Source organism: Tachysurus fulvidraco, chromosome 5 (assembly GCF_022655615.1).
Source record: "Tachysurus fulvidraco isolate hzauxx_2018 chromosome 5, HZAU_PFXX_2.0, whole genome shotgun sequence".
NCBI classification, from domain to species: domain Eukaryota; kingdom Metazoa; phylum Chordata; class Actinopteri; order Siluriformes; family Bagridae; genus Tachysurus; species Tachysurus fulvidraco.
Window position 1 is genome coordinate 15,684,086 of NC_062522.1, and position 24,918 is coordinate 15,709,003.

Genomic DNA, 24,918 nt, shown 5'->3' on the forward strand with positions numbered 1-24,918 from the left:
GCTGTTTCCCATATCAAAGCTATCAGTATTTTCCGATATAATCTGTGAATACATTTGTATAAAATAATCAGTAAAATATTTGGAATTTTTAATTTTTATTTCAAATATGTCCTGTATATTCTCAAACCCATTTATTGTTTAGACATTATTTTTTTCCAAAACACAAATCTCAGCTTTTGTGTACAACCTTTATTTTTAAAACACACAGATCATTACACAGAGCATTCCAGTGTAGCAGTGACAAAATACATGAAGTACTTTGGTTTCATAGGAGTCAAGAAGAAACAGGACAAATCCTGCTCAAGAATTTGTACTGTTTTTCCTATTTGTAGATTAAATGGGGTTTCACTTTAAACGTGCATTGATTGTCTCCCATGTGTGTGCATCACACATTATCGTCTAGCACATATTGTCTTTAAATGTTAATCATGGTCATGTTCCCATTTTTTAGTGATGGTCACTGATTGAGAGCTCTAAATGTATCACCTTATGAAATGTAAGACTTTTTGGGAATCAGCTCTTTCTGACATGTATCTTGGAGTGGAATCTGTGTGCATACAATCTGTAATTTCTTACGATATATATATAACTGTTACATGTAAAATCCACAAAGCTTTATTTTTTTATAAAAGCAGTGTGGGCAATTTAATATCAAAAAGAAATATTAAAATGTTTTATATTTCTTAAATTATTCAACTATTTTGATTTAATATTGTAATCATTTATAAACAAATTTAATACTTTAATGTAGACAATGGGGACAATAGTCTTTAGCTTGATGCAGCCAGCAGGGTGTGTGTATGTGTGTCCATGTGTGTGTGAGTAGTTGGAAGCAGTCTGGGAAAGAGGAAGCGTTTAATCAGTAGTCAGAAGATGTTTGTGAAGTGAAGGTGTGAACGGTATATTGTACTATTACGTGTATAGTACCAAGTTTGCCAAGCGTCAATTTAATTTGTCTTATCACTCAGGGAAGACTATAGATTTACACAAGGTAAGCAAAGAATCCTTTTCTCTGTGATCTGTCACTGACGTGCCATTCAACATTCCTACCAGTATTTTACTAGCATACTGTAGTTCTCTGGTGCTTAGGATTAATAGTTAACTTATAGTTGACTCATCGTGGAGTCCAAGTTTGTTTGTATATTACAACTGATGTTCTGTTTAAAAGAAGAAAAAAAAACATTGTATAGACACAGACTTTTTAACAGAATACTTTAAATGTCATATAATTTTATCATTTCTGACACATATTGATCATCTGTTCATCTTACTGAATTGCCCCAGCATTGACAGGATGCTTGTGTGTGTTTGTACAGAGATATGAAACTACAGTTAAAACCTGTGCTACTAGGCGTTGCACTGGTAGCTATAACATGCATGACCATCATCGCGCTAATCCTCGCTCTTGTTAATCGTCAAAGTGCAGAACTGCCATACTCAACACAGGTCACAACTCGTATTGTTTGAATCAATCACAGTCATATGGTTCAGAGTATTCATTTCAACATTATTTAACATTGTATCATTATATGTAAGCTTTTGTAAAAGTAAGTGAGTTAACTGCTTTGTATGATTTCTTCAGTATGGGATGGTGTTTGATGCAGGATCCTCTCACACAGCACTCTTCCTTTATCAGTGGCCAGGGAACAAAGAAAACAACACAGGAATCGTCTCTCAGACTCTTCTTTGTGACGTCAAAGGTAGAAATCGGTAGAATATCCGTTGTTACTAACAAAAGAACACCATTTATTTTTGTCTGTATCACAGGACTTTGAAAAGGTGCATTTTCCCATCCATGGTCATTCTAATGCACCACAAATAGTGGATGAGAACAATTCTCTGTTTATAGGTGATGGCATATCCAGTTATGTTACCAATCCAGCTGGTGCTGGAGAGAGCTTAAGAGAATGCTTAGATATTGCAATGGCAACGGTCCCTGCAAGTCAGCAAAGGGTAACGCCTGCCTACCTGGGAGCCACGGCCGGCATGCGACTTCTTAGGTCAGAGTCTCTCCTTTATTAATCCTTTGGCATATTTGATTTCAGTTTGAAGGGTTATAGGAATGATCACATGACATTCTTTACACAAGAAACAGCAAGTCAACAGGAATGCCATATATCAAGAAATGAGAACTATTTCACAAGTTTATTTGTATTTTACTGCATATTAAAATATGTTTCTGGTTACTCATTATGGGAAAATGTGATTATTTTAAAAAGATGACTATGAAAAGAGATAAGTTGTAGTGAAGTAAGTCTGATAATCTGATATTATGTGCATAACATTAAGGCAAAGGAGTTATATAATGTTGAAGTTTACTGTTTTACAAATTTATAAAACCTACCTACTGCATAGATACTGTTGCTTGACATGCCATTTATCCAGTCTGTACTGATTGTTTATTTTAATCATAATCATGTTCTTAAATTATGTTACTCATAATATGGTACCCAGTTATGATTTTATGAATACATGAACAACAATGACACTGAAGTAGCCTCAGACATTCAAGACTTTTAATTTGACCAAATTATCTATATAAAAAACAAGAATATTAAGACAATAAATAAGATGGTATTTACTGACATATGAATGACACATACATAACATTTTCTGTCACTGTTGTGCCATTATAGAATTGACTTGCCATTTGCTGATAATACCTTCACCGTAGCTTTAGAAATACATCCTGAAAACTAATGAAAATCCAAGGCTCCTGGATTTGAACTGTTCTAGAAGCTGTCTTCAGCTCAAATACACCTCAAAAAGACAGATTTTATTGTCAGACATTTATCACCTGATTTACAGATGCCCTTAAGCCATTAACAAATAAAATGTTTGTTAATCGAAGCCAGTCTGACTTGCTACATATTTACTAAAGGATGGTCTGTGAGCATATTTTGGAATAGTGCACGAAGCCCATTCAGTCCTTCATGAAGGTTGAAATATTAAAATAATATCTTGGAATATTATGGAACATCTAAATGTAAAGAATATGGTCATGGAGAGAAATAATATCAATAATGAATGCAATGAACTGAAATAATAAACCTATTGATAAGTAGGTGTGCCAAAAGTGTTTTATTATTTATATATTTTAAGGTTATTTATCAATATATACAGTAGCTCCATTTAATGCAGATTATTTTCTTCTTTTTTTTCTTTGTTAAATAAAATATTTTATAATGTTTGTTATTAGACACGTAACAAAGAAAACATAAAAAAGCTGCCTTGCAACTTTTTTTTTTTTTTTTTACCCATTTCAAGCTGGAATTAGTTTTATTTTATGAGCAGAACAATGTTTATTTCAAGTGTTTATTAAAAGAAAGCAGCAAAATTACCTGCCAATGGTTTAAGGCACTCATAAACTTAAATTTAGTAAATATGTCTAGAAATAGGTTTTAAGATTTTTTTTTTGTTTTCTATATTATCGTTATCTTATAATGAGAAATATTACATAACATTTACTTTATTAAAGATATCTTCACATGCTAAGGTATCATTTATTTATACATATTGACAAGTTTTCATTCATTCTCTACCGCTTATCCGAACTTCTCGGGTGACGGGGAGCCTGTGCCTATCGCAGGCGTCATCGGGCATCAAGGCAGGACAAATTGTCATTATTACATTTATTTTAAAAAGTCATTTAATGATACCATACCCAACTGCGGCAGGCAGAACCATGACCATGCTCAAATAGGCAGATAGCACTTTCCTCTGAGTGTGTTACCTTGTGCTCTGGTGCATTTTGAACAGTATTGTGGCTGTTAGATTTCGGGAGTTGGCAGGTGATGAAATTTAAGAGAAAACAAGGGAAAAATGCAATCATTGCTATAAGAAGACTAGAATATTTTGAGCCACACCAACCCACTCAGTTATTTATTTCCATAAAATCACAAACCTGGTTGAGAGTTAAGAATTTGGCAGCACTGTGGTGTTGTTGCCATTTTTTTTTGTTTAGCAATTTTTATTAGTCTCTTTGTGGATTAAAACTTTCTATTAGCCATGTGTTAACGCCATTCAAATGTAAGTCAGATAACCCTAATTAAAGTCCCGAAATCCTTATCCTTTAATGTTAAAGCTAATTTATATGGACACCTGAGCATCACACTCACAAATTTCCTTGTATTGAATCTTTAGATCCCAAATCTTTTTTTGGCATGACAATGCTGAAGAGTTGATTATTTTAAAACATTTAAGCAAGCGGGATTCAATCAGGAATGACGAAATCACACAAATACCTGTGATGGTCAGCTGACCTCAGACATTTGTAAAATAAATAGAGTAAAAAACATATCTGACATTTTTTATTATGTCTGTGTTCCACAGTTTACAAAACAAAACTCTGTCAGACCAAATACTCAGCGAAGTGACCAAAAGTATGCAGAGTTATCCCTTTGATTTCCGTGGGGCCAGAATTATCACTGGAATGGAAGAAGGAGCTTATGGCTGGATCACTATCAATTATCTTTTGGAGGGCTTCATTAAGGTAAGGGTTTCTTTATGATAAGAACAAAATGCTATTATATTTTATTTTAGTTATTTATGATATTTGCTTAAATCCACAATTCCAAACTATTATTTTAAACAGTATGAATTCGATGGTAAATGGATTCACCCTAAAGCTGGGACTATTTTAGGAGCTCTAGACTTAGGTGGTGCATCCACACAGATTTCCTTCATACCAAAAGATCCAGTGAAAGACGCACAGTCTGCTTTTGACCTCCAGCTCTATAGCTACAGGTATCAGTTGTACACACACAGTTACCTGTGCTATGGCAAAGATCAAGCCCTGAAAAAGCTCAACGCTTATCTTCAGAAGGTTAGTGCAATTATAGCAAATAGCTAGTTACTATTTGTAATTGCCTATAAAGAACTGTTTCTGTCATTATACAAGCATTACATACAATAAAGTTTAATATATTGAACAGGCTGATAGTGTGAAGATTAAAGGCCTTAATAGTACTAGAGATAAGAGTACTCTTTCCTATTATTCTTTTATCTTATTGCTGGTATAATGATAAACTTTTTTATGTACATTCATAATGTAATGTACATAATTCAGGTAATATTCATATAGATATATAATGAGTTGTTTTTGTCTGCTTGAAAAGTATTTCATGGTTGTTTATTTGAAGCATGTTACAGTTGTAATGAGCTCAGATCATCTGTGTCTGTTTATTCATTTTAGACTTTCAGCCCCTCCTCTGTTATACAGCATCCATGTTACCACAGAGGCTACAATCTTACAGTAAAGCTGGGGGACATTTATGACTCTCCTTGTGTGGTTAAGCCAACCCCGTATGATCCCTTGGCACAAGTCACTTTTTCAGGGACTGGTGATTCTGCACTCTGTATGTCACTGATAGAAATTATTGTAAATGTGACAAACTGTTCGCTTTACCCAGACTGTGGATTTGATGGAGTTTACCAACCTCCTGTTAATGGACAGTTTTTTGTGAGTATTGTTTATTTGTTTGCTAGACTTCAAACGATCATTTTTCAATTATATCTAAATTATTGATTTATTTACAAAAATCCAGTAAAGGTTAATTTCCCTGATCTGATCTGATTTCTCTTCTTAAACTCTTCATCTTTAGTGATTTATTGTATAGGGTTAGAACAAGGATTATTGAGCATCCTTGCTCTACATGTAATGTAACAATGATTTTGTAATTTGATGTATCAATACAAAAAAAATCCACTTCTTGTACATTTCAGGCTTTCTCTGCATACTTCTATACCTTTGACTTCCTTGGTCTTGCACCAAAGGCTTCATTGTCTCTTGTCAATTCTACTATTGAATCTTACTGCAACAAAACCTGGATGACAGTGAGTAATCACATCTCTCATAATTCTTTGCCTTTACCAATGGACATAGGAAAAACAGCAAATTTGGGTAAGTACTTATGATAGAAGTTATAATTCTTACAATGATTTTTCCCTTTTTCAGCTTGTGGCAGAATATCCAAAGGTGAAGGAGAAGTACCTTAGAGATTACTGTTTTTCTGGTCATTATATCATGGTTATTCTACTCAAAGGATATAAATTCGAGACCAACTGGGATAAAATCTCTTTTCAGAAACAGGTTTGCATAACAGAAAATCATACCATAACATAATTGTGTTAGTACCTGGTGACAGGTAGGTAACAGTTGTTTTTTTTTTGTTTTTTCTTTCTTTCTTCAATTTCTTACAAGTATAGGACAATACTGAATGCATGTTTTCAAAACTCTTCATGCAGTCTGCATTATCAACATGAATCTTGGCCAAACAGTTAATGTCCCAAAACTTGCTCAAACTGATATTATACATGTCTCTAAATTCGCTCATTTTACCACATTGCTGGCAAGAATTCTCACTTAGAAAACAAAATCACTCATAACACACTGACCAAAAACACTAACAGCAGGGAGCATTACACATAAACGCAGCATATACATTTTTCACATAAATATTCCATAATGAAAAACAGTATTTCATTATAGAATAGGAATAACATATTTTCATTTTATTGACTGTACTAAAGTTCTTTTTCTTTTTTTTCTTTTTCTTCTTCTTTTTCTTATTATTACTGGTGTTATGTGTTGGGAATGATTATTATTGAATTTTATTGTAAATATTCTGAGAATTTCGATATATTTTAATATGGTTACTGCAAAACTACACAAAATTTGATGAAATGTGAATGACAAAAGGGTTCATAGATTTTGGAAAATGTGCTCATTTCATGCATTTTGTGTGAAAGCAATGTAAAACATTTCACAGTTTTGTCTGCATAGACTTCTGACTTGCTAACTGAGTTTTGAGTTTATGCTAGTAAATGAAAAAAATATAAAATACATTGCTATAAAATTACAGAATGTCAACACTGGTGATGTTTACCTTACAGGTGGCAGACACTGACATAGGCTGGACTCTGGGCTATATGCTGAACCTCACTAATCTGATTCCCTCTAGCCGCCCTCTAGTGGTAACAGGAGTCCAGACCAGTCAATGGGCAGCAGAGGTTTTCTTCATTGTCTTTGCACTTTTTCTCAGCCTGTTTATTATTATCATGTTCTGTGTGTGGGGTCCAACCACATAGCGATGCACATTATATAATTATGTGAATTAAACCAGGGTGGAGATAAATTACATTTTTATTTCTCAGCTTAATTTGAGTTGTTTACATATTCAGTTCATATTAGCCAATACAAGTTTATATAACTTACAAGTGTAGTTATAAAATTACATTCTGCCTTACAATGAACTCAGGAAGATAATACAAAAGTAACTGTAATGTAAAGTAGAATCAGAAAAAGTAGAATTGTTCATTTTCATGGAACAGCACAAAGCACATAAAATTATGTTAATTAAATAATGTATGCTTATTAAGAATGGATTGAAATGAATGAAGACAACCAAAATATTTGAAAAATGCAGTGAATATACTATAATATTTTCTTAAAATCTTATTACAATTTTTAAATGCATATTGTATACTGTATTTGATAAAATGCGTGTGTGTGTGTGTGTGTGTGTGTGTGTGTGTGTGTGTGTGTGTGTGTGTGTACAGAAAAAGAGTTTTCAACAGCAACCTGACTTCTTATTTTGTTGAGGCTTTGGCTGTAATGTTTTATGTTCCTCCTCTTTCCTCACTCTCTGTTTCATCAGTAACCTAGTGAAAATACGAAACACACAGTAAGCAGCAAGCAAGTTGTTTCATAATAAAATATAAAAAATGTGTTAATAGGCATTTCTTGTCTTACCATGCTAGAGTCTTCAGAGATTCTGACACATTCTCACCAGTTGCAACACTGCACTCCATAAAATGAATGTCATATTCCTGTGTTGATTAAAAAATGAAACAGTGTCTTACAAGATTTATTTTTCTTCACACAAGCTCAGCAGTGTTCTTATGTAGACTAGAAAGTGATATATCAACACTAATCTAATATCTACACAGTTGATAAGTGAGATGGTCATTATTTCTATCACTGTACTTTTGATAGAGTCTCCCCTTCCTGTAGCTGGACTTCTCGATCAGCACAGTCGTTTTTGTTGCCAAGTAACATCAAGATGACATCAGGGTGAGCATTTTCCTGTGCAGAATTATTTATAATTAATAGAGGAAAGGGCTGTAAATTGAAGATTGTGAATTGCTTGTTTAAAGAAAGGTTTCTTGTATTATTTATGGGATTCAAGGTTATTAAGATTCTTTCAAATTCGTTCATTCATTATTCTCTATTGTTTCATACAATGATAAACTAACCTGAATCTGGGAGATCCAGGCACGAACAGCATGGAAACTCTGAGATGATGTGATATCATACATCAGAAGAAGCCCCTGGGCCTTGTGGAAAACCTGCCTAGTGATGCTGTGATACCTGAAATTGATATTTTCATAGATTAAATAAAAAAACACACTGGATATTTTTGATTGTTTATGAGGGTTAGTTGTTTTCTTACCTCTCCTGACCTGCGGTGTCCCACACATACAATTTGACTGTTTTACTACCCAAAGTAACAGTATGAACAAAGGTGTCAACACCTGTATACATAAATAAACAGAAACACAATTAAACACTCAGTTTTGATCATTTAGATAGTCACAAGGCATTTAAATGAAATCCTCAGACTCACCAATAGTAGAGCTGTAATCGGGGATGAAATGTCCACTCTGTAAACGTTTTATGAAGGACGTCTTGCCCACGCTGCTGTTTCCCACCATCACAATGTTATATACCAATTGTCCAAAATCTGGAACTACACAAGTAGGTTTATGTTGCTACAGACTGTTTAACACCATTTCCTATCCAATCTACAGAACTTCTATTTAAATTTCTGCACTCACTTTGCTCATTCCATTGCTCAAAGTCTATTTTCTGTCTAATTCCAGTGCTGACAACAGATGGTGAAGTTTTCCTATTGCTATCCAGAGAAACAAGGCCAGCTTCAGGAGATATATTTGTATCTTTCACTTTTGTAACCTCTTCAGTTCCTGGTCTGGAAAAAAAAGCAATACAATTATAATGGCAAAATAGTAATGAACAAATGCAGTTTGTACAATTCAGATTGTGCAATATCCATAATGAGCATAACAACCCGATTAAGCAGACATTAGAGTTAAGGAAATGTGATTCGTTAAAATAACAAACAAGAAAATGTCCGAGAATTTTCATCTACTGTATACCTTGCCTCAGAAACCTGGTGAGAGATTGGATCAGAAACCTGCAAAATACAAGAGGTTAAATTTAATCAAATGAAAAGTACAGAATAATATATATATATATATTTTTAAATAAGTAAAACATAAACAAATATGAATAGAGATATTACATTCATACCCTTAAGTCCTTAGTCATTTGAATATCTGTGTTTTCCTGGTTGCTTTCATAATCACCATGTGTAAATGCACCTAGACCACTGCATCCCTTCGTTGTACGTCTGGACCCAAACTTTCGTCTACCTTCTGGAAGTGGTTGTTCTGTGACTTGTGTACTACTCTCATTTATTTCAGAAAGAGCTTGGACTTCAGACATGAGTTCAGCTGATTCTTTCATGTCTTCTGTGCCTTCTGTTTCCTCAACTGACTTTGCCTCTATTTTAGGTTCACTATTTTTAACACTATTCTTGTCCAAATTCTCTTTTTCCTGTTCAGACCCTTCGCTCTCATAGGGTGTTTTTTCTTCATGCTTGTTTCTAGGCATCTTGCGACTTGACCCCATTTTTCTCTTTCTTGCTGGAGAACTCTGTTCCATATGAATTTGAGGGTTTTGAGATGATGGTGGCTGGAGAGACCCCTCAAACATTGGTTCTGAAAATTCTGATATATTTGGGTTAAGAGCTGTAGCATATAGGGTATTTTCAAAACTTTTATTCAGGTAAAGCTCTATCTCACTAAGAAGGGAGCCTTCTGACTGATCAAGTTTATGGTGAATTTTTGTTTTGTACTCTTGTATGCTTGCCTTTTTGTCACAAGAACTTGACTCTGGGTTAACGATGTCTTCATTTGATACTAATTTTAAGTATTTTTTATCATAGTCTCCAACATGTCTTGGGCTCATATCTGTAGATCTTTGCCATGCTTCTTGTTTACTCTGTCCTTCCTCAAGATTCTTGCAAATGGAACCCATTTCTACTGCCTCATGTTCTATGATATTTATTGGATCGGAATGTGTTTGTATGGATTGAAGAGATATTTCGGCAGTTAAGTGGTATGCTCCTTTTTGCCCATTATCTTTCGCTGAGTTTGGTGTACTTTCTCCTCTTGTTTCTTCCTGGATGTTTTCTTTTTCTTTTATTACTCTTAGACTCCTTCTAGTTGAACCTATCTTCTTCCTTCTCCCAGAGTTACTATCTCCTGAACTCTGTTTTGCCATATAATCAGGGGCCAAATTTAATTCCTGCATATGAACAATTGGGCATGTGCTATCACATTGCTCTTTTTCTGATTCATTATTTTTGGGATTCTCTAAAGGTTCTTCAAACATTGTATGGTACTGTTCAGAAACAACTGGCATGTCTAAGCTAGCTTGTGTTTCAGGAATAAGTTGAATGGGATATGCTAATTGACTGGCATTTAAATTTTTAGTACAGTGGGTATCAAGTGACTCACTTATAGCATTCTGTAACTCAGTAAGCAAATTTGAACTAGCTGCATGATCAATGCATTGTATTTCTTCTGTATTTTCAAGATCTTTCCATTCTTCTTCTTCGCCATCAGGAGGTGGTTGATGTCCTCCACGTGGTCTCCGTGTTGATCCAAATTTCTTCTTTTTGTTATGCTGTCTTTGCGTTTGGATTCCTGCATTGCTATTGTCCATATTCTCACATGTAGAATGAACATTAGCTATACTGGCACATTCATTATCAGGAATCTCATTATCATGCATTCTGACTGTTAAGGACACATGCTCTATTAAAGCATCGTCCTGTATTTTTGTGACAACTGGTGCCATTTCTTGCTCATCTAAATGCATGAGAACAGAATCCTTCACTTCGTGCACTGCTGACTTTTCCTTTTGCTCTATGGTATCAGTCAGTCCTTCTGCATTGCCTACCTCATGAGAAGCCACAGTGTTAATCTGATCAACTTCAACAGATAATATGGAAGGTTGTGCATCGATTCCTCCAGTCCCTGTTTCTACATCTGTGGTAATAATTTCTATTTGTTCAGTTGTCACTGTTGAGTCATGGATGTTAGGTGTCACCTCACTCATAGTATTCTGTGGTTCATTGATCAGGCTTGATGCAGCATCTTGAGTTATTAATTGATGTTCAATTTCTTCTGCATTTTCTAGCTCTTTCCATTCTCCTTCCTCTCCTTCTGGAGGTGGTTGGTGTCTGCCACGCGGTCTCCGTGTTGATCCAATTTTTTTCTTTTTCCTAGTCTGAGTTTGTGGCTGGATTTCTGCATTTCTACTTTCCACATTCTCACATGTAGAATGAACATTAGCTCTACTGGCACATTCATTATCAGGAATCTCATTATCATGCATTCTGACTGTTAAGGACACATGCTCTATTAAAGCATCGTCCTGTATTTTTGTGACGACTGGTGCCATTTCTTGCTCATCTAAATGCATGACAACAGAATCCTTCACTTCATGCACTGCTGACTTTTCCTTTTGCTCTATGGTATCAGTCAGTCCTTCTGCATTGCCTACCTCATGAGAAGCCACAGTGTTAATCTGATCAACCTCAACAGATAATATGGAAGGTTGTGCATCGATTCCTCCAGTCCCTGTTTGCCCTTCTGTGGTAATAATTTCTATTTGTTCAGTTGTCACTGTTGAGTCATGGATGTTAGGTGTCACCTCACTCATAGTATTCTGTGGTTCATTGATCAGGCTTGATGCAGCAACTTGAGTTATTAATTGATGTTCAATTTCTTCTGCATTTTCTAGCTCTTTCCATTCTCCTTCCTCTCCTTCTGGAGGTGGTTGGTGTCTTCCACGCGGTCTCCGTGTTGATCCAATTTTTTTCTTTTTCCTAGTCTGAGTTTGTGGCTGGATTTCTACATTTCTACTTTCCACATTTTTTATACTATTTGCTTCATCTTCCTTGAAATCCGGATGCTCTGTTGCAGGTGAAGGATATTCAATTGTAGCTAAACCCAGATCAGAAGTTTGAGAGGTTAATTCACAAAGCACATATTGTTGTGAACATGCGCTTGTGATGTCCTCTTCGGTAAAGTGTTCTGTAGGACCAGTTTTTATGTCTTCCTTTGTATCATTATTGTGTGCCTTGATAACCCCAGCATTTGTACTGTCTTGGTCCATTTTTTGTTCCTGTGTGTTTTCGTTTTCTTTTATCACTTCAACCTGAGACAATTGTGATTCTTGTCCCTGAAGCAATGGGTTTGTGCTTTCAGGTTGGTCTTGTTCTGATTCCCAGTTTGTAAGATTCTCTAACTGTTCTTGTGTTATGTTTTGGTCCTGATCAGGCACACTTGTATGAATATTTTCTGTGTTCATTTGCATGTCTGAAATAACCTGTATCCCAGGTGGTGCATCGATTCCTCCTGCAGTGCCTACCTCATGAGAAACCACAGTGTTAATCTGATCAACTTCAATTGATAAAATGGCAGGTGGTGCATCGATTCCTCCAGTCCCTGTTTCTACATCTGTGGTAATCATTTCTATTTGTTCAGTTGTCTCTGTTGAGTCATGGATGTTAGGTGTCACCTCACTCATAGTATTCTGTGGTTCATTGATCAGGCTTGATGCAGCAACTTGAGTTATTAATTGATGTTCAATTTCTTCTGCATTTTCTAGATCTTTCCATTCTCCTTCCTCTCCTTCTGGAGGTGGTTGGTGTCTTCCACGTGGTCTCCGTGTCGATCCAATTTTTTTCTTTGCCTTAGGTTGGGATTGCGTCTTGATTTCTGCATTGCTATTGTCCACATTCTCACATGTAGAATGAACATTAGCTCTACTGGCACATTCATTATCAGGAATCTCATTATCATGCATTCTGACTGTTAAGGACACATGCTCTATTAAAGCATCGTCCTGTATTTTTGTGACGACTGGTGCCATTTCTTGCTCATCTAAATGCATGAGAACAGAATCCTTCACTTCGTGCACTGCTGACTTTTCCTTTTGCTCTATGGTATCAGTCAGTACTTCTGCATTGCCTACCTCATGAGAAGCCACAGTGTTAATCTGATCAACTTCAACAGATAATATGGAAGGTGGTGCATCGATTCCTCCAGTCCCTGTTTCTACATCTGTGGTAATAATTTCTATTTGTTCAGTTGTCACTGTTGAGTCATGGATGTTAGGTGTCACCTCACTCATAGTATTCTGTGGTTCATTGATCAGGCTTGATGCAGCATCTTGAGTTATTAATTGATGTTCAATTTCTTCTGCATTTTCTAGCTCTTTCCATTCTCCTTCGTCTCCTTCTGGAGGTGGTTGGTGTCTTCCACGTGGTCTCCGTGTTGATCCAATTTTTTTCTTTTTCCTCGTCTGAGTTTGTGGCTGGATTTCTGCATTTCTACTTTCCACATTTTCTATACTATTTGCTTCATCTTCCTTGAAATCTGGATGCTCTGTTGCAGGTGAAGGATATTCAATTGTAGCTAAACCCAGATCAGAAGTTTGAGAGGTTAATTCACAAAGCACATATTGTTGTGAACATGCGCTTGTGATGTCCTCTTCGGTAAAATGTTCTGTAGGACCAGCTATTATTTCTTCCTTTGTATCATTATTGTGTGCCTCGATAACCCCAGCGTTTGTACTGTCTTGGTCCATTTTTTGTTCCTGTGTGTTTTCGTTTTCTTTTATCACTTCAACCTGAAACAATTGTGATTCTTGTCCCTGAAGCAATGGGTTTGTGCTTTCAGGTTGGTCTTGTTCTGATTCCCAGTTTGTAAGATTCTCTAACTGTTCTTGTGTTATGTTTTGGTCCTGATCAGGCACAATTGTATGAATATTTTCTGTGTTCATTTGCATGTCTGAAATAACCTGTGTCCCAGGTGGTGCATCGATTCCTCCTGCAGTGCCTACCTCATGAGAAACCACAGTGTTAATCTGATCAACTTCAATTGATAAAATGGCAGGTGGTGCATCGATTCCTCCAGTCCCTGTTTCTACATCTGTGGTAATCATTTCTATTTGTTCAGTTGTCTCTGTTGAGTCATGGATGTTAGGTGTCACCTCACTCATAGTATTCTGTGGTTCATTGATCAGGCTTGATGCAGCAACTTGAGTTATTAATTGATGTTCAATTTCTTCTGCATTTTCTAGATCTTTCCATTCTCCTTCCTCTCCTTCTGGAGGTGGTTGGTGTCTTCCACGCGGTCGCCGTGTCGATCCAATTTTTTTCTTTGTCTTAGGTTGGGATTGCGTCTCGATTTCTGCATTGCTATTGTCCACATTCTCACATGTAGAATGAACATTAGCTCTACTGGCACATTCATTATCAAGAATCTCATTATCATGCATTCTGACTGTTAAGGACACATGCTCTATTAAAACATCGTCCTGTATTTTTGTGAGGACTGGTGCCATTTCTTGCTCATCTAAATGCATGACAACAGAATCCTTCACTTCGTGCACTGCTGACTTTTCCTTTTGCTCTATGGTATCAGTCAGTACTTCTGCATTGCCTACCTCATGAGAAGCCACAGTGTTAATCTGATCAACTTCAACAGATAATATGGAAGGTTGTGCATCGATTCCTCCAGTCCCTGTTTCTACATCTGTGCTAATAATTTCTATTTGTTCAGTTGTCACTGTTGAGTCATGGATGTTAGGTGTCACCTCACTCATAGTATTCTGTGGTTCATTGATCAGGCTTGATGCAGCATCTTGAGTTATTAATTGATGTTCAATTTCTTCTGCATTTTCCAGCTCTTTCCATTCTCCTTCCTCTCCTTCTGGAGGTGGTTGGTGTCTTCCACGCGGTCTCCGTGTTGATCCAATTTTTTTCTTTTTCCTAGTCTGAGTTTGTGGCTGGATTTCTGCATTTCTACTTTCCACATTTTTTATACTATTTGCTTCATCTTCCTTGAAATCTGGATGCTCTGTTGCAGGTGAAGGATATTCAATTGTAGCTAAACCCAGATCAGAAGTTTGAGAGGTTAATTCACAAAGCACATATTGTTGTGAACATGCGCTTGTGATGTCCTCTTCGGTAAAGTGTTCTGTAGGACCAGCTTTTATTTCTTCCTTTGTATCATTATTGTGTGCCTTGATAACCCCAGCGTTTGTACTGTCTTGGTCCATTTTTTGTTCCTGTGTGTTTTCGTTTTCTTTTATTACTTCAACCTGAAACAATTGTGATTCTTGTCCCTGAAGCAATGGGTTTGTGTTTTCAGGTTGGTCTTGTTCTGATTCCCAGTTTGTAAGATTCTCTAACTGTTCTTGTGTTATGTTTTGGTCCTGATCGGGCACACTTGTATGAATATTTTCTGTGTTCATTTGCATGTCTGAAATAACCTGTATCCCAGGTGGTGCATCGATTCCTCCTGCAGTGCCTACCTCATGAGAAACCACAGTGTTAATCTGATCAACTTCAATTGATAAAATGGCAGGTGGTGCATCGATTCCTCCAGTCCCTGTTTCTACATCTGTGGTAATCATTTCTATTTGTTCAGTTGTCTCTGTTGAGTCATGGATGTTAGGTGTCACCTCACTCATAGTATTCTGTGGTTCATTGATCAGGCTTGATGCAGCAACTTGAGTTATTAATTGATGTTCAATTTCTTCTGCATTTTCTAGATCTTTCCATTCTCCTTCCTCTCCTTCTGGAGGTGGTTGGTGTCTTCCACGCGGTCGCCGTGTCGATCCAATTTTTTTCTTTGTCTTAGGTTGGGATTGCGTCTCGATTTCTGCATTGTTATTGTCCACATTCTCACATGTAGAATGAACATTAGCTCTACTGGTACATTCATTATCAGGAATCTCATTATCATGCATTCTGACTGTTAAGGACACATGCTCTATTAAAGCATCGTCCTGTATTTTTGTGACGACTGGTGCCATTTCTTGCTCATCTAAATGCATGACAACAGAATCCTTCACTTCATGCACTGCTGACTTTTCCTTTTGCTCTATGGTATCAGTCAGTACTTCTGCATTGCCTACCTCATGAGAAGCCACAGTGTTAATCTGATCAACTTCAACAGATAATATGGAAGGTTGTGCATCGATTCCTCCAGTCCCTGTTTCTACATCTGTGCTAATAATTTCTATTTGTTCAGTTGTCACTGTTGAGTCATGGATGTTAGGTGTCACCTCACTCATAGTATTCTGTGGTTCATTGATCAGGTTTGAAGTAGCATCTTGAGTTATTAATTGATGTTCAATTTCTTCTGCATTTTCCAGCTCTTTCCATTCTCCTTCCTCTCCTTCTGGAGGTGGTTGGTGTCTTCCACGCGGTCTCCGTGTTGATCCAATTTTTTTCTTTTTCCTAGTCTGAGTTTGTGGCTGGATTTCTGCATTTCTACTTTTCACATTTTCTATACTATTTGCTTCATCTTCCTTGAAATCCAGATGCTCTGTTGCAGGTGAAGGATATTCAATTGTAGCTAAACCCAGATCAGAAGTTTGAGAGGTTAATTCACAAAGCACATATTGTTGTGAACATGCGCTTGTGATGTCCTCTTCGGTAAAGTGTTCTGTAGGACCAGCTTTTATTTCTTCCTTTGTATCATTATTGTGTGCCTTGATAACCCCAGCGTTTGTACTGTCTTGGTCCATTTTTTGTTCCTGTGTGTTTTCGTTTTCTTTTATCACTTCAACCTGAGACAATTGTGATTCTTGTCCCTGAAGCAATGGGTTTGTGCTTTCAGGTTGGTCTTGTTCCGATTCCCAGTTTGTAAGATTCTCTAACTGTTCTTGTGTTATGTTTTGGTCCTGATCAGGCACAATTGTACGAATATTTTCTGTGTTCATTTGCATGTCTGAAATAACCTGTATCCCAGGTGGTGCATCGATTCCTCCTGCAGTGGCTACCTCATGAGAAACCACAGTGTTAATCTGATCAACTTCAATTGATAAAATGGCAGGTGGTGCATCGATTCCTCCAGTCCCTGTTTCTACATCTGTGGTAATAATTTCTATTTGTTCAGTTGTCACTGTTGAGTCATGGATGTTAGGTGTCACCTCACTCATAGTATTCTGTGGTTCATTGATCAGGCTTGATGCAGCAACTTGAGTTATTAATTGATGTTCAATTTCTTCTGCATTTTCTAGATCTTTCCATTCTCCTTCCTCTCCTTCTGGAGGTGGTTGGTGTCTTCCACGTGGTCGCCGTGTCGATCCAATTTTTTTCTTTGTCTTAGTTTGGGATTGCGTCTCGATTTCTGCATTGCTATTGTCCACATTCTCACATGTAGAATGAGCATTAGCTCTACTGGCACATTCATTATCAAGAATCTCATTATCATGCATTCTGACTGTTAAGGACACATGCTCTATTAAAGCATCGTCCTGTATTTTTGTGACGACTGGTGCCATTTCTTGCTCATTTAAATGCATGACAACAGAATCCTTCACTTCATGCACTGCTGACTTTTCCTTTTGCTCTATGGTATCAGTCAGTACTTCTGCATTGGCTACCTCACGAGAAGCCACAGTGTTAATCTGATCAACTTCAACAGATAATATGGAAGGTTGTGCATCGATTCCTCCAGTCCCTGTTTCTACATCTGTGGTAATAATTTCTATTTGTTCAGTTGTCACTGTTGAGTCATGGATGTTAGGTGTCACCTCACTCATAGTATTCTGTGGTTCATTGATCAGGCTTGATGCAGCATCTTGAGTTATTAATTGATGTTCAATTTCTTCTGCATTTTCCAGCTCTTTCCATTCTCCTTCCTCTCCTTCTGGAGGTGGTTGGTGTCTTCCACGCGGTCTCCGTGTTGATCCAATTTTTTTCTTTTTCCTAGTCTGAGTTTGTGGCTGGATTTCTGCATTTCTACTTTCCACATTTTCTATACTATTTGCTTCATCTTCCGTGAAATCCAGATGCTCTGTTGCAGGTGAAGGATATTCAATTGTAGCTAAACCCAGATCAGAAGTTTGAGAGGTTAATTCACAAAGCACATATTGTTGTGAACATGCGCTTGTGATGTCCTCTTTGGTAAAGTGGTCTGTAGGACCAGCTTTTATTTCTTCCTTTGTATCATTATTGTGTGCCTTGATAACCCCAGCGTTTGTACTGTCTTGGTCCTTTTTTTGTTCCTGTGTGTTTTCGTTTTCTTTTATCACTTCAACCTGAGACAATTGTGATTCTTGTCCCTGAAGCAAAGGGTTTGTGCTTTCAGGTTGGTCTTGTTCCGATTTCCAGTTTGTAAGATTCTCTAACTGTTCTTGTGTTATGTTTTGGTCCTGATCAGGCACACTTGTATGAATATTTTCTGTGTTCATTTGCATGTCTGAAATAACCTGTATCCCAGGTGGTGCATCGATTCCTCCTGCAGTGCCTACCTCATGAGAAACCACAGTGTTAATCTGATCAACTTCAATTGATAAAATGGCAGGTGGTGCATCGATTCCTCCAGTCCCTGTTTCTACATCTGTGGTAATCATTTCTATTTGTTCAGTTGTCTCTGTTGAGTCATGGATGTTAGGTGTCACCTCACTCATAGTATTCTGTGGTTCATTGATCAGGTTTGAAGTAGCATCTTGAGTTATTAATTGATGTTCAATTTCTTCTGCATTTTCTAGCTCTTTCCATTCTCCTTCCTCTCCTTCTGGAGGTGGTTGGTGTCTTCCACGTGGTCGCCGTGTCGATCCAATTTTTTTCTTTGTCTTAGGTTGGGATTGCGTCTTGATTTCTGCATTGCTATTGTCCACATTCTCACATGTAGAATGAACATTAGCTCTACTGGCACATTCATTATCAGGAATCTCATTATCATGCATTCTGACTGTTAAGGACACATGCTCTATTAAAGCATCGTCCTGTATTTTTGTGAGGACTGGTGCCATTTCTTGCTCATCTAAATGCATGACAACAGAATCCTTCACTTCGTGCACTGCTGACTTTTCCTTTTGCTCTATGGTATCAGTCAGTACTTCTGCATTGCCTACCTCATGAGAAGCCACAGTGTTAATCTGATCAACGACAACAGATAATATGGAAGGTTGTGCATCGATTCCTCCAGTCCCTGTTTCTACATCTGTGGTAATAATTTCTATTTGTTCAGTTGTCACTGTTGAGTCATGGATGTTAGGTGTCACCTCACTCATAGTATTCTGTGGTTCATTGATCAGGTTTGAAGTAGCATCTTGAGTTATTAATTGATGTTCAATTTCTTCTGCATTTTCCAGCTCTTTCCATTCTCCTTCCTCTCCTTCTGGAGGTGGTTGGTGTCTTCCACGCGGTCTCCGTGTTGATCCAATTTTTTTCTTTTTCCTAGTCTGAGTTTGTGGCTGGATTTCTGCATTTCTACTTTCCACATTTTCTATACTATTTGCTTCATCTTCCTTGAAATCCAGATGCTCTGTTGCAGGTGAAGGATATTCAATTGTAGCTAAACCCAGATCAGAAGTTTGAGAGGTTAATTCACAAAGCACATATTGTTGTGAACATGCGCTTGTGATGTCCTCTTCGGTAAAGTGTTCTGTAGGACCAGCTTTTATTTCTTCCTTTGTATCATTATTGTGTGCCTTGATAACCCCAGCGTTTGTACTGTCTTGGTCCATTTTTTGTTCCTGTGTGTTTTCATTTTCTTTTATCACTTCAACCTGAGACAATTGTGATTCTTGTCCCTGAAGCAATGGGTTTGTGCTTTCAGGTTGGTCTTGTTCTGATTCCCAGTTTGTAAGATTCTCTAACTGTTCTTGTGTTATGTTTTGGTCCTGATCAGGCACAATTGTATGAATATTTTCTGTGTTCATTTGCATGTCTGAAATAACCTGTATCCCAGGGGGTGCATCGATTCCTCCTGCAGTGCCTACCTCATGAGAAACCACAGTGTTAATCTGATCAACTTCAATTGATAAAATGGCAGGTGGTGCATCGATTCCTCCAGTCCCTGTTTCTACATCTGTGGTAATAATTTCTATTTGTTCAGTTGTCACTGTTGAGTCATGGATGTTAGGTGTCACCTCACTCATAGTATTCTGTGGTTCATTGATCAGGCTTGATGCAGCATCTTGAGTTATTAATTGATGTTCAATTTCTTCTGCATTTTCCAGCTCTTTCCATTCTCCTTCCTCTCCTTCTGGAGGTGGTTGGTGTCTTCCACTCGGTCTCCGTGTTGATCCAATTTTTTTCTTTTTCCTAGTCTGAGGTTGTGGCTGGATTTCTGCATTTTTACTTTCCAAATTCTCTATACTATTTTTATCATCTTTTTGGAAATCAGTATGCTCTGTTAGAGATGATGAATGTTTGATTGTAGTTTGATAGGATAAAACAGTCTGAGAGGATATTTCAGAATACATATATTGTTGTGTATATTCTGCTTCTGTTGTACATTTTTCTCTGTGGCCAGCATTTATTTCTTTTTTTCTATCATTATCCTTCTCTTCACTAGCTGCAGTATCTGGACCTAATAACGTAGATCTCTTTGTGAAAGCCGTATCTTTCTCCTCTACATACATATCTTCCTCTTTATCTTTTTCGTTTTTCTTTTCTCTAAGAGTCCTGTGTATTGATCCCATTTTTCTACTGTTACTGTTTGAGCTCGGAATAGGAGTAGGGGTAGCTTGTAGAATCTTTTCCTCTAGCAGTTGTTCTACTTCAGCTGTGTCTATAGGCTCGGCAAAAGTCACGGTATGGTCAGTATTTATTCTATCAGTAACAATCTCAGTACATTCCGATATTTTTGACTGTTCCAATTTCAAATCTGGATAAGTATTTTGACGGGGATCTTCTAATGATATGGGTTGATTATGCTTGTCTCCCCCGCATGTTGTTTCTTCATTTCGTATTATACTTTCAGCCACTTCTGTTCTTCTTTGCATTTTGAGGACCTCAGTATCAACCAGATGTTCAGCTTTAATCACATTTTCATCTATTTTTTTTGCTTCAGGTTCTATCATATTTGGTGACTGATGATAACATGTTTCGGCAGTGAAGTTTAGTGTTTCATCCTCTGAGACAGGTGTACTTTCTTCTAAGCTTTGCACCTGGATGGTTTCCTCCATTGCATTCTGGTCACCTCCTGAGTTTTGTCCATTAAGATTCCTTTGAAATGAATCTATCTTGTTTTTCTTAGAGCGGCTAAAGCTCACATTTTCTGATGCTGAATTATCCTGAACCTGTATTGATTCCTGAATGTAAACAACTGGAAATGTGCTTTCAAATTGCTCTGCATTTGATGGATATACTTGACATTCGTCATACATGTTTTGCTTCTGATCAGGTATGGGATTATACACTGGCATGTCTAATTTGACTTGGGTTTCATGAATGAGCTCCACTGAATCAAGACAAGGGCAGGTACTTATTTTATCAGGACTCTCAATACCATGATCTTCGATTACTATAGATGCCTGCCCTGTAATAGCATGATCTTGAATATTTGTGATGACTGATGCCATTTCAAGCTCATTCATAAATGTGGACATGCCATCCTTCTCATCATCCACTCTTTTAAAATCCTCCGTTTTAAAACTTTCTGTGGAAATAACTTTTATTTCTTCCTTTATGTCATTATTCTCTTCCCCAGCAACCTCAGTTTCTATGTCTGAAAATTCAGATCTATCTTCGTCTACCTTCTCAGGCATCTGATCTGAACAATCTCCTTCCTTTGACTGCATCTCTAATGCAGTTGTAAATTCCTTAGGATTGTTATGTTGAAGGTTACATGTCTTGTTGGATTCTGTTGCTCCATACAGTGTTTTAGCAGATATTAGTTCAGATTCTGTCACAGAATCTAACATATTTGTGAAACTTACTTTAGAGATTAACAACTGATTAGAATTTGCAGATTGCATGTCATCATGTTCTACCTCTCCCTCTGTCCCCGTGTCTCTATATTTTTCTTCATTATAATGCATGTCCACTTCATTTTTAGCATTGCCTTTTTTCTCATCTGCACTACTTTTTCCTGTCCAACATCTGGCCTCAGAAAGATCATTTTTTTCTTCTCTGTAACACTTAATTTCACTGTCACCCTGGAATTGGAATTCATCTGAAAGGATTTGTTCTGAAGATGTTCCTAGTTCTTGATCTTTCATTTTAAGGTGTGAAATGATGTTTGTATATGGCACCATTGTTTGGTTTAAGTTTGTTTCTGTGAGCCCTTCATATGAATCATTGTCTGTTCTATCCCAAGCTGCACTTACCTCCTTATACTCGTCAGTATCCTCTCTGACTTCTGTACTTTCAGACTTGTAAATGGTCTCCTCAGTTAGCTGTAAAGATGTATCCTTATGCTCAAGGCAGTGTTCAACTGTCTTCTCATCTTCTGTGCTTGCTTTGCTATTAACATTTTCCCATATAACTGTAGACATTTTGTCATCTTCAGTCATATGCTCATGTTCATATATCAAAGATGCTGACTGTACTCCAGTAACTTCATCTTGTATTATATTTTCAGCATGAGAACCTTCCAGTGTGTCCTTAACCATAACATTTAAACTGGACCGATCATGCTTTAAATCTTGACTGAATTCTGTCATATGCTCATGTTCATATATCAAAGATGCTGACTGTACCTCAGTAACTTCCAGTGTGTCATTAATGATACAATTTAAATTGGATTGATCATGCATTAAAACTTGACTGAATTCTGCCTCATGGAGCTGGTTGGGTTCAGAAGAAGAGATGTCCATGTGTTTGCTTTGAAGGGCTGCTTCTAAGTTTTGGTATTCAGCATTTTTGCTATTGCCTTCATTTTCACTAGTACATTCAGTTAGCTGTACTCTGTGCTCTGGCTCATCCTCAGAAATTTCTTCAAATTTGAAGTTTCTGTTGCCCTTGCGAGTTGATCCCATTTTTCTTTTTTTACTTGTTATATCAGCTTGTCCCAATACAACATTAAATTCCTTTGACTGTGGTTGAGGAGAAAATTCCAGGACTGAACTGCTTGGGCTGGTGCAAACTACAACTGGATGATCAGGATGAAGCAGTGAAGACTCATTAGATGATTGGTTTTCAGAAACTGTGAGAAACTGACACTCACTTTCAGGCTCCTCTTTTCCAGGGTCTTGGTATCCATCATCATTGTCTTTTTCTTCAGTTTCTTGGTTCCGATTTTTGTTACGCCGAGAGGAGCCAAGTTTCTGGCCCCTCTTACTCTTTCTGCTTGACATGATTCTTCACAATTTGCCCTGAAATCACACAAAAAGTGTACCTAATCAGAGTTGAATTTAATGATGCATCATATAACTATACTTCAACCCATGAATGTTAAAGGTTAAGTATATGACTCATTCTACTAATGCATGCAGAGCAACAGAAATATAATGTAAGAATTGTGTGGGGGTTGGAGTTGGGTAATGTGGACATCCCCTGGTGCAGACGTTTGTACTTCTAGCATTTCTAGATTTGTGTTCTGATAAAGTGAAATAACTGTGGCTGCAGTAATGTCTAGAACAGAGAATGTCTAGTATTTTTTTTAAGAATGTTTAATTCTGTTATGTATTAACTTAATTAAGAAGAATGATAGGCATAATAATTAACATAGAGTTTCAATAATACATTATTGTGCTATTGGTATTACTAGACAAATGAAATCAAATTGCTATATTTTTTAACTTGACATTTTAGTGGCAGATACTGAGTAGTAGGACAATTTAAAAATTCTACCCAACGTAAAGTAAATAAAGCAATCTACAATACACATTTCAGATTTTCTCAGTGCTAAATCAAATCTAACACAAGCAGACATCTAGTATCTCATGACATTTGCTATATCAAATAAATCTTTAAATTAAATAAAGAATTTGTAAACTGTGTACAGTGTTGCACTGTAATTTGAAACACATACATTATATTATGTATTCAATTCAGTTTCAATGTAAGATGGAACATAAGCTAATTTTTTTTTTAATTTTTACAGAAATTGACAGACTCACATAACTATACAATACTATATAATATTCGTATGTTCTTAAAAGCTCTCTAAGAAAAACATGCTGCGACCTACCCTAGATGACTTCGATAGATGTTTATCAGGAAATTGTTCTCTTCTACATGTCCTATAGCAACAAGAAGATGGCAGAGTCTTTTTTGTTAAAGACTCCTTTGGTGCTGCATCTACTGATTATTGCCCAACGTGTAGCTTCCTCCTTTGCTGCTAACATGGTTTTCAACTTCCTGTGCTGTTGACACTTATGGCAATGTGTAAACCATGATGTTCAGACATATGAAAAATGCTGGCCAGTTTTTAAGTGTGAACTGAACAAAAGATTAAAACTGGAGTTAGATGGTTTTATTTCTCTTTAGTTTCAGGACATTTTCTTTGTTTTCTTTTAACTTTTTTTTTTTTTTTTTTAACTCAAAAACACTATCAACATAACCTCACACTTTATCAATATAAACAAAATGAAAACGTTTATACTTTTGAAAATGAACCCTCGAATATTTGTGTTAAATGAAAACTCAAATAATTTTGCACCATGACTGGCTATTATACCACAAAACATGAATTGCTCATGTAAGGACTATGGGACAATTCACTGTCAGTCCACCAGAGGCGGTGCTAGCAGGGGTTTGTTATTCCTTGTTTGATGTCATGTGATGTGACCTGACACAGTAATACAACAATAACAAAAGTACATGTATACACAATATATATATATATATATATATATATATATATATATATATATATATATATATATATATATATATATATATATATACACAATACTCTAACCCTAGTACAATTATATACACAAACTCCAACCCAGAAAGGGGAAACAAACCTCAAAGTCAAGTAACAGGCTCAAGTCAAAACCAGAACAGAAAACTCTGCAAACCACAGGATACAACACATCACACAAAAACACCCCCAACAAAG

At 36.7% G+C, this 24,918-nt stretch overlaps 2 protein-coding genes across 4 annotated transcripts; one reads left to right on the top strand and one right to left on the bottom strand.

Annotated features, from left to right (window-relative positions):
• The first annotated feature begins 809 nt into the window (after positions 1 to 809).
• On the top strand, positions 810 to 7,862 carry entpd8 (ectonucleoside triphosphate diphosphohydrolase 8). Its single transcript, XM_027146484.2, has 10 exons — positions 810 to 991; positions 1,317 to 1,446; positions 1,583 to 1,700; positions 1,850 to 2,000; positions 4,333 to 4,492; positions 4,595 to 4,825; positions 5,195 to 5,461; positions 5,725 to 5,835; positions 5,957 to 6,091; positions 6,895 to 7,862. The coding sequence occupies exons 2-10, from the start codon at positions 1,321 to 1,323 to the stop codon at positions 7,087 to 7,089; spliced, it is 1,494 nt and encodes a 497-aa protein (XP_027002285.1). The 5' UTR covers positions 810 to 991; positions 1,317 to 1,320; the 3' UTR covers positions 7,090 to 7,862.
• On the bottom strand, positions 7,496 to 24,197 carry rab44 (RAB44, member RAS oncogene family). Of its 3 annotated transcripts, none has more exons than XM_027146417.2 (10): positions 24,043 to 24,197; positions 22,238 to 23,224; positions 9,178 to 9,215; positions 8,839 to 8,990; positions 8,628 to 8,750; positions 8,454 to 8,535; positions 8,257 to 8,371; positions 7,988 to 8,086; positions 7,754 to 7,830; positions 7,496 to 7,662 (listed from the first exon to the last, which is right to left on the bottom strand). In XM_027146417.2, exons 2-10 carry the CDS (start codon positions 23,204 to 23,206, stop codon positions 7,572 to 7,574), a joined length of 1,746 nt encoding a protein of 581 aa, XP_027002218.2. In that variant the 5' UTR covers positions 23,207 to 23,224; positions 24,043 to 24,197; the 3' UTR covers positions 7,496 to 7,571. The 3 variants fall into 3 exon arrangements, with proteins under 3 accessions (XP_027002218.2, XP_047669376.1, XP_047669375.1); XM_047813420.1 differs by having other exon boundaries at positions 8,628 to 8,744; positions 9,332 to 23,224; XM_047813419.1 differs by having other exon boundaries at positions 9,332 to 23,224.
• Between the last annotated feature and the right edge of the window lie 721 nt (positions 24,198 to 24,918).